At 37.6% G+C, this 10,770-nt stretch overlaps 2 protein-coding genes across 2 annotated transcripts; one reads left to right on the plus strand and one right to left on the minus strand.

Moving 5' to 3' along the window:
- Window positions 1-253: 253 nt before the first annotated feature.
- Aspvir_005221 (uncharacterized protein) lies at window positions 254-708 on the plus strand (the record flags this gene model as incomplete). The annotated part of the gene is made up of 2 exons (XM_043268440.1): window positions 254-262; window positions 283-708. The coding sequence occupies 2 exons, from the start codon at window positions 254-256 to the stop codon at window positions 706-708; spliced, it is 435 nt and encodes a 144-aa protein (XP_043124375.1).
- A 1,498-nt stretch (window positions 709-2,206) lies between these two features.
- On the minus strand, window positions 2,207-4,200 carry Aspvir_005222 (isoamyl alcohol oxidase; the record flags this gene model as incomplete). The annotated part of the gene is made up of 5 exons (XM_043268441.1): window positions 2,207-2,395; window positions 2,444-3,379; window positions 3,429-3,633; window positions 3,684-4,068; window positions 4,122-4,200. The coding sequence occupies 5 exons, from the start codon at window positions 4,198-4,200 to the stop codon at window positions 2,207-2,209; spliced, it is 1,794 nt and encodes a 597-aa protein (XP_043124376.1).
- Window positions 4,201-10,770: the final 6,570 nt, after the last annotated feature.

Raw genomic sequence — 10,770 nt, forward strand, 5'->3', positions numbered from 1 at the left:
TGCTACAAGGGAATCTGCGTGGCCGACCCTCCTAAGCTCACTCGAGATGATGCTTCTGTCGTTCCTTGCGGTACTAACAAAGATTGCTTCAATGGCCTTTGCATTGCTGGTATTTGCCATTGGGGCATTGGAGAGGGTCCCGCCTCAAACACTGCGGACAAGAATCTTGCCACCCTTGTTCAGACTTCTGAACCTGCGGATCCCGCTTGCCACAAGGACTCTGACTGCGGCCCTGGCGTTGGTTACTGCTATCATGGCATTTGTCTTGCGGAACCTCCCAAGCTTACCTCTCGTGACGAAGCTGCCGACCCCGTGTGCCACAAGAACTCCGACTGCGGTCCAGGTGTTGGTTACTGTTACCATGGCATCTGTGTCGCTGACCCTCCCAAGGATGCTCGTGAAGTGTCGGCCGACCCTGTCTGCCACAAGAATTCCGACTGTGGTCCTGGCGTTGGCTACTGTTACCATGGCATCTGTGTCGCTGACCCTCCCATGCTTGCCCGTGATGAACAGACTGATCCCGTCTGCCACAAGAACTCCGACTGTGGTCCCGGTGTGGGTTACTGCTATCATGGCATCTGTGTCGCTGATCCTCCCGTTGTTCCTCGCGGCGAAGAAGCCGATCCTGTGTGCCACAAGAACTCCGATTGCGGTCCAGGTGTTGGCTACTGCTACCATGGCATTTGCCTTGCTGAGCCTCCCAAGTGAGGAGTTCTGTCAGCTCGCTGAAAACAAGTGGTTGTTGCTGGTGAGCTTTCTTCTCTTCACTGACATGACGACTTCTTGCTAACATGGATGTGCAGATGCAATGAACTTACCTTGTCTGTCTTTTCGACATCGACACAGTGCTTCTCTCCCGGTTTTTCACTCATGGTTAACGTCGCTCGGGGGATGACTGGATCGTCTTTGGTGGCTTGATGTTCTATGGGTGGTTGAATTTGGGGGATGAAGATTGATCATTTACTGACTTTACACTTTGTCACTGTCTACTTCGGCCTTCTGAAAGTAGATTAATGAACTTATGACCTTATCTTCCACCTTTTGATTCATTGTGCTCGGAGTAGATTGTAGTATAACCTTATACTTGGTCAAGTCTGCCTCTGTCTGGGCGCTTCAACAGAAACAAGAGACCAACATCAGCAGCGTTGCTTGTTTTGGCCCTTGTTTTTATCCCACACATTCACACATTCACACTACCCCTATGTAAGGATTTATAGAAAGTTTAACTATTTTTTACTGACTGTTCTTTAGTTCTTTCGCAGATGAGAGACTGCAAAGGTTGCCTTGACTGTTGATTGATGCCAACTTTGCATCAACCGACTCATCCTTTTCAAGCATATGCCTACAAAATGCAAAGTCAATATATCGTTTCTGGCCCCTCAAAGAGCAACAGACTTGTTGCCTTATGCAAGCTACGACCGTTATCTCACTAAGTGTCCTACCAGATTCCTAGTCTTCGCTTCATGAGCTTCGGAACTAATCTTATAATCTCGTTTCTAGATCCTTCCTTTGAACTTGCGCCATTGCTGCCGTACGCTTTCACCCTGATGTCTACCTCATACAGATCCTCGGAACGCTGAGCTATATAATCACCAGAAACCTAGAACCGTGCTTACGCTGAATCACCAAAGGTACGGATGAGATACACACCTAGACATGGTTGCTCTTGTGTCTGTCTCAGTCCATGGAGTCGACTCTCGTCAAGTGGATGAGGCTACCACCGATTATGGGATATAGACCTGGTTCTGGAACTGGCAAGTAGAAGCAAGGAGAGTCGATAGAGTCATCTTGGCCATTTGCAACGTACTGTGCATCTCACATAGCTGGTCATGGTGAGTTTGGTAAACGGTCTGAGTTGGAGATTCTCCTAGCGTTGATGTATTCTAATGGGAGTTACCATCGGGATGTTCTCGAGCGTCGGATTGGGCAATGATTAAAACCACCTCATGGGACGCACTGCAATGCTGAAACTGAAACGCGACATGAGGGCCTCAAGCCGAGCCTGGAGCTGGCATTTGAGGGACAGCAGTAACCTCCGTTGAGCGATCAGGTGTCTATGGGATAAAACACCCCAGAAGGGATGGAGCTGTTAATCGAACGACCACGTGAAATCGACGCTATGAACAATTATCTTATTGAGGTAATAATACTATATAAGAAATATTAATGATTGATATATATATACATCCTCAGTCTATACAGTGCTCTAGAAACCAATAGAGCAAAGCGGTCCGTAATCCAACCCATCCAAGTTCTTCTGGTAATATGTCATGCTGCCCACACACTTGGGGCAGTAGAACACTCCTTCAGGATCATACTTCTTCTTGATCAGCGTGAGGCGGATGTAGTTGGTACCGAAAAAATCCGTGGCCCAAAGAGGGTCATTGCGGTCAGCCTGTCATAGTCAGTGGGAATTCTATAGCGCAAGAGGGAGCTAACCCACCTCATTCATGTAGCTGCCCAGGAACGGCGTGAGTAGTCTCATGGCACCGCCCTTGACGTATGTAATGTCGTCCTTGACGGCCTGAGCCGTGGCCGCATCCGCGCCTTCGGGCCATCCTCGCGCGACCACGTTGACAATGTAAGTTGAGCGCCAGGCGGGGTTCACGCCGGAGTAGGGATCAGAGCCGTCGGTTAGCACCTTTCCGCCGCCGACCATCTCTAAACTGTTGATGGTGTACTCCTCGGGCTTGCCAGCGATGGCGCCGATCATGGAGCGGAGGATGGTGGGGTTCACAGTCAGAGCACCCTTGTCGAACATGCGAGAGGTCAGGGCGGAGTTGGCCGAACCGACGGACTGGTGCATGCCCGACATGGCGGTGTAATAGGCAGGATAGCTGGGGAACTGGTAGTAGTTGACGGTGATGAAGAGGGAGGTGCCGTTGTATTTCTGCAGCTTGGACAGCAGGGGCGCGAAAGCGGCCTGGGAGGCGCTTAGTGACTTGCCCATGGTTGCAATGGCGTGAACGTAGCCAATGGTCTGGTTGCCAAAGAGGGCCATGGGTCCGTTGATAGACCAGGTGCCGTAGCCAGAGTAGCCGGCGTCAGACAGGGCGGGGTATTGACCATAGATATCCGTGATAGCATCCAAGAGAGGGCCAGTGTTGCTGGTCAGCGGAGTCATGGTGAGAGACTGTGCTACGACAGGCAGGGTGGGATACGCCTTCAAGGTCATGGAGATGACCACGCCGTAGGTGCCTCCGCCACCGCCACGGATAGCAAAGTACAGACCAGAATCCTGGCAAGCGTTTGCGGTGACAATGCTGCCATCGGCCAGAACAACTTGCGCTTCGAGGATCTGGTCGGCACCGAGACCGTAATCGCGACTGGCGGGTGAATGACCGCCACCTTGGGCGTAACCACCGATGACACCGACGGTCTATAGGGTCAGTCTATGCACTGCTCAAATGAAAGCCGGAAGGACTTACTGGATCGCCGCCACCAACGATGGTCAAGTTGCGCTTGAAGACTTCGGCATACACGTCTTGCCAGACGTAACCTCCAGCGACGGTAAAGGCAGCACCGGTCCATTCACTCTTGACACACCCATCTGACGCTTTGTAGCTCTCCTGGTATGTGATACCCTTCTGAATGTACTTGATCCAGATTTGGAGAGCGCCATATCCCTCCGACCTTGTTCTGTCAGTCTTTTCCGTAGAAGCGCGGCGGGAGCAGATACATACTTTCCCAGAATGTCATGTCCTGTGTTCCTCACAACCAAACGCACGTTATTCTTTTTCGCAAATGCAATGCCCGTTGCCAGCTCCTCTGGTTCTGTCGCATTGATTGTGTACACTGGGGCTTGGCCCAGGGTGCACTTTCCGGGGGTTTCGCCGGAGCTCAGATCGACAGGAGGACACGAGTCATCGGTCGGGTAAATGTAACCGACTGGAGAGAGAGATTGAAAGGTGGAATTGTACCATTGCGAGTACACATAGGCACACTGTTCCGCATTCTGGTAAGGACCGGGGTAGCAGGAGATGGCAAGTGGCGTATCGAGAATGAGTTTGCCGGAGACGGAAGAGTTCAAGGCATTCCAGGTATCGATGGAAGGCCAGCAGGAATCACCTGGTGCCTTTGAGATGTCAGCTTTCGCTTTGGTTCTCTATGGAGCGGAATACTTGCGCATTTGCACGAGGGTCCGAAGGTAGCGTAACTGAGCCCGGACAGGGCCAGAAATGAAAGGAGCGTGGCGCCCATTGGAGACTAGAACTGGGCTGGATTGAAAGTACGAACAAAAAAAAAAAAGAAGAGAAGGAATGACAAGAAATGAATGACAGACGTTGGAAGGAAGTAATATCAACGCCACGAGAGGGACGTTGGGTGCCGGATTTAAGTATCAGGAACCAGGTGGGTGCACTTTCATAACATTCATGTATGGATGCAGTTATGCAGGTACCAGCCATGATCCTCGAGTCTAAACAAGACCGTTATTGATTGGTGAATTCGTTAACTCCATATGGCGTCGAACTACTGGAATTAGTACGCAGGTCGGTGACATCGGCTAGGTGCCCTTGTGAACGTGCCTGGGGAATGGAGTGGGCTCGGCGATGGCAGTGCTCGATGGCCTTTGGACGGTTGTTTATCAAGTAATCATCATAATTTTGGGCGATTGAAACCATTACTCGGTGGTTCTAGATTCGAGTTGGCCGATGCTACAAGAACGAGAGAGTCAGTCATCCCGACGTACCTGAAGTCGCAAAAGGATAATCCTACCTATGATGGATTGGGTACCTGGCAAGTATGATCAATTTTCCAGAATCTCCAGACAATGGGGCAGTGGGCCCTGATAGAAGTGGATGCGGTTTAAGCGAGGAAGAATGAGAGACACTAGCATCAAACTAGATGGAGCTAAACGGTGGCTTCATTTCGAAGCAATCTCTGAATGGTCTCTTGAAGTCTTTGGATGGAGATGACTAGGGGTGGTGTCATTTTAAATTTTTCATGTAAATATTAAAATGACAAATATTTTGCTATTTTTTACCTAATAAATAATAAAAAGCATGTGATAAAAGTGGATATCTATTTTAGCTAATTAGAAAGCTAGCTTTACTAACCTAACTAATTAGAGTATATAGATTTTCTAATTATATAACTTTCTGCCAGAGCCTCTAAGATAATATAGTAACTAATATAGTAACTAATATAGTAAATATAGTTAGTAGTTAAAATATATATCTTTAAATTTAATATAATATAATATAATATAGGTAGTACTAGCTCTGGAAGATATAATCTATATAATTATCTAGTTAAAAAGAACTTTAATAAAGATCTTATTAATAGTAAGGTAATTTTATATAGATATTAATATTTTAGAACCCTCCTAACTTTCTAGATATATATAATCTATAAGTATTATAGTAAGGAGTAGATAGATAATTCTTCTTACCTTAAGACCTATCTTCTTTAGTATTATAAGTAGTTTAAGAAGGAAGAAGTAGATTTTAAAGCTATATCTATATAGATATTAGAAAAGATTAGAAGATACTATTATTTTAAAGAACTAATATCTTAAAAATTAATAAAATTATTAGTATAGTAATTTTTATAGGTATATACCTCTTTTCTCTTTTTAATAATCTCTATCTTTAAAAGCTTATTAGTCTTCTTAATTTTATATCTTTAGATTATTATACTATTATAGGCCTAATTCTATCTTAGTACTTTAAAAAAAATATATATTAGAATAATTAGTTAGCTTAATAAAGAGTAATATCTTAACTTTATCTTTAATAAAGCTACTAATATCTTAAATTCCTATATAATTAGCCTCTTAATTAGTATATAATATACCTTATTCTTCTACTATCTTAAAGAGATAAAAGGAGATGCCTATACTAGTAAAATAATTATAGATTAGATATATAGGAAAATAGAGAAGGTTCTTTAGGAGCTAAATCTAGATTAGAATTATATTAACTTAATATCTATAGATACTATAAATATTATAGTAAAGATATAGAATCTTTTAACTATAAAGCCTAAGTTAAAGTATATATTCTATATACTATATAATTCTTATAATCTCTAGCTTCTTATAAAAGATCTCCTTTATCTTCCTATAATCTATATAGTATTTAGCTAGGCTACTAGTATTATTATATACTTTAAGTGTATACTAAAGTAGCTCTAGGTATTATATTAAATTTAGGAAGATATCTATAATAGTAAGAGATATTATCTTCTTCTTCTAGTTATTATATACTAAGGGTCTTAGTAGATAATACTAAATACCCTTAAATACTTATAAGAGGTATTACCGTATTAAAGGAGTAGGCATTTTAAAATATTAATAATTTAAATAATATCTATAATATTCTTCTAAATTAAGAGTTCTAATATAAAGTTAATAACTTATACCCTATTCTTAAGTCTATCTATAAGGCTTAGCTAATATTAGAGAGCTAGAGATTAAATATTATAATTATAAGTTATCTTATATCCTATGTTGCCATTTACATATGTATTACATCATTCCTGCATGTCTGGTTCCCTTGCTCATCCATATTATATAACTAGATAGCTTGTATCTTAGAAGGTTTTACCTTAGGAGAATCAACTTACCATATTAAATTATATTAAATTACTATAACTTGGTAGTATATCTGGTTTTATTCTAAAGGGTATTCCTCTTGGGTTTATATTTATCTTTTAAGTTATATTAAATTCCTAGTCTTTACTAACTATTATTAAACCTTAGGATTCTAAGACTTCTAATACTATTCTTCCCTCTGCTATTCACTCCCCTATTTTCTAACTAATAGTTTTAGTGTAGGGTTTAGCCCTAAGTATATAAGACTAGTGTAGCAGAGAAACATAGCATTAGTTCTAGCTAATTACTTATGCCTATTTCAGGGCTTAACCCTTAAGGTACATGACTGGGATGATAATAATATTATTACTAAAGGTAGAGGGATCTTCTTCTAACTATATTATTCTTTAGAAAAAGATTATAACTACTATTTAGAAAGGAATAAATTACTTTCTATTATAATATCTCTTCTATCTAGTTAAACTTATATCTAATCTAGATATAACCTGGTTTATAACTCCTAATTATAATAAAGCTTAACCTACTCTTTAGAGTGCTATATAATATCCCTTATATATTTAGTAACCTATACAGGGTATTCTTATGGCAGTAGTAGGGAGCTATCTAAAAAAAGGTTATAAGCTAAGTATTATAAAATATAAGAAGTTTATTTAACCCTAAGAGTTAGCTAACTAGATTAGGAGAAGAGGAAGTAGGAGTATCTAGATAGAAAGGGTAGAATAATATTAAAGTTTAAAAGTATATTAAAATAGATAAGTAAATATATAATTAGTYTAAGRAGRAGAGRTAAGRGAGTAGATYTAGYCTTATACTATAGAATAAGAGTATTAGAGAAGAGAGTAATAATAATAAGAATATTAATAGAGAATAGAGAAATTTAGTACTAAGAGATTATTAAGAAAGATAAATATAGAAATAATCTAATAAGAAAAAGAGAAGAGTAAGAAAGGATAATATTACTTCTAATAACTCTTTATAACTAACTTTAGAAATATTATAAAAGTTATTAAATTTCTTTAAAAAAATAATAGTTTCTACTACTAATATTTTAAAATACTATAAATAAGCCTAATACCTTCCAAGAAGCTATGAATAGCCCTAATTCTAATAAATAGCTAAGGGCATGCTTAGAGGAAGTTAATGAACTAGAAAAGTAAAATACCTATAATATAGTTAATCTTCCTAAGGGGAAAACTGCCCTAAAGGGTAGATAGGTTTTCAAAGAAAAACCTATAAATAATGATATAAATAATAGCTATATAACTAATAGTGAAAAAACTATTAGATATAAAGCTAGATGGGTGATCCAAGGATTCTATTAAAGATTAGGAATTAATTTCCTAGAAACCTTTTCTACTACCTATAGAACAGAAACCTGGCATCTACTTCTAATAATAGCTATTAATAAAGGATGGCATATAATATAATATAATATTAAAAATACCTTTGTGCATGCTGATATTAATGCTGATATATATACTATATTACCTATAGGGATCTATAATAATCCTAAATATAGGAATAAGGTTTGCTATCTAAATAAGGCTATATATGGCCTAAAATAATCCCTAAGGCTTTGGTATAAATATCTAACTAAAGTYCTAAAAGAACTAGATTTTCATGTCCTTCCTTATGATAAAGGTATATTTATAAATGCCACTAATAAATATATTATTATATGCCATGTGGATGATATTCTGATAATACATGAAAATCTAGCCTATATTAATGAGATATCTAATAAGGCTTAAAAATATATAAAAATAAAGGAAATAGGTTCTGTGGCAACCTTCCTGGGGAATAATATCTCTATAAATTATAAGGAAAAATTAATATTCATCCACCAAGGATTATATACTAAAAAACTCCTAAAGAAATTTAGTATATATAACCTCTATAAGCCTGTTTTAATCCCTGGGGAACCAGGAATTAAATTAAGAAAAAATACTAGCTAAGCTAGTGAGAATGATATTAATAAATATTAAAAATAAATAGGTTCTATCCTATATCTTACCCTTAAAACTAGGCCTAATATCACCTTTAGCACTACCTACTGTGCTAGATATATGAGCAATCCTAATAGTGAGTATTTTAATGCCTTAAATAGGATCTGGAATATCTATTAAGATATCCAGAATTAGGCCTAGTGTATAACTGCAAAGGAAATAACCTTTTTATAAAAGGGTATTCTGATTCAGACTGGGGTAATAATTTAGATTAAAGAAAATCTACTTCAGGATATATATTTAGCCTAAGTGGTGATATAGGGATTAATAACCCTATAAGCTAGAATTCTCAGCTACAGAAAACTATAGCCCTAAGCAGCTGTGAAGCTGAATATATAGCTCTAAAAGAGGCTATAAAAGAGGCTATATATCTGAATAGTATATTCCAATATCTAAATAATTACCTAAAACTAGGCTATAATGCTAGGACCCCTAGGATCCTAGTGGATAGTGATTTAGCTAAGAAATTAGCTGAAAATCCTGAATTTCATAAAAGATCTAAACATATTGAAATAATATATTATTTTAATAGATAGGCTATTTAAGAAGGAAAAGTTAAACTTATCTATATTCCTAGAAAATACCAGCTAGCTGATTTCCTTACTAAAAATAAGAATAATCTGCTACATAAATTATTTATGAAAATAGCTAGTCTGGGACCTAGTAAGGATATAAAATAATAAGGTTTTATCCCCTAAGAGGGTTTTATCCTTATAAAATCAGCCTTATGAAAAGAATTGCCATTTATTCTAAGCTGATATAACTAGTATAATTTTTACCTATAAAGGTTTTTAATACTAGTTTATATATATACTAGTGCCTTTTTTCCTATAAGGTTTTTACACTAGAAGACTAAAGGTCTAATCTAAATACTCCTATATTTAGCTTAAGGGGGGGTGTTGGAAAAGGAGTTATACTATAGTTCATCCCTAGTCATATCCATGCATTAACTTACTATAGTAGATCCCTACCATGGTTGACCACTACCTATAACCATGGATAACCTTTGACTATAACCATGGATCATCATAGGCCTATGATCTAACTATGAATCACTAGTTAGATCACTATGAGGTCAGTGGCAAATATAAGGCCAGTGGCAAGATTATTTAAAATATAGAATAGTCTAGGCCTAGGAGGGATTACCTATAAATATACCCTTGATATCCTCTCTATAGTCTACATCTTAATCTCTAATCAACTCATCAATATTTTATCTTATACTATTTTATTCTAATATTCTACTAAGCTATCTATTCCCCTTTATACTAGTGAATTTCCTTTGTTATCTACATATATATAACTCACTAGTATTCTTATTTCTTTTTCACAGGTTCTGTAAATATATTTACTAAGATTACTATCTATTACTATCTTATTAATAGTCTAAAGCCTAAGTTGCTCATTAGGACTAATATTATCTATAGTAAAGGCTTTATACTTAACTTTAGATATAATATTATAATAATTAGCTCTTATAATTAGTTAACCTTCCTAATTACTACACAGGCTAAACTATATTAGATTACCTATACTATAATATATGTAAAGTAACAGTCTGTTATACCTGCCTACTTAGTTAGTAAACTATTAGTATGTATAAAAACTAACTTACTAGCTAATTATAACTTTATCTTTAATCTGCTAGATGATCTACACAGAGCCACTATATATATATATATAGTTAATTATAAGTTTTCCTTTATTAAGATTTATAATAGAACACCTGCCCTAATTACTATTACCTATTATACTTATATAGGGACCATCTTAGAGGCTGACTTTATTATAGCCTACTAAGTTAGGGAGGAAGCTATTCTATTAGCATAACTACTAAGATCTAATCTTACTAAACTAATAGAGTATCCTTCTATTAGGTACTGTATGTCACGGGCTAGGAGCCATATGAATCTATAACCTAGATTTGGACAGTAAGAAATCACTAAAAGGTTCTAACTAGGGCTGTGATGGCTGAACATAAAAAGGGGTGTGTGAATGATCAATGAGATTATATAATAGGGTTAATTATTATATTAATTACTATGAGGTTATGTAACTACTAGTATTCTTACTAGATATAAGTTTACTAGTACCTAAGGTAGATTATAAGTACCTAATAAGCTTAAGTATTTAGTAGGCCCTGCCTGCTATACTATCCCCCCTCTTATATTAGGGCTAGTATACTTCCTAAGTATTAAGTGCTACTAT

Source organism: Aspergillus viridinutans, assembly GCF_018404265.1.
Source record: "Aspergillus viridinutans IFM 47045 DNA, scaffold_3, whole genome shotgun sequence".
In the NCBI taxonomy this organism is placed as follows: domain Eukaryota; kingdom Fungi; phylum Ascomycota; class Eurotiomycetes; order Eurotiales; family Aspergillaceae; genus Aspergillus; species Aspergillus viridinutans.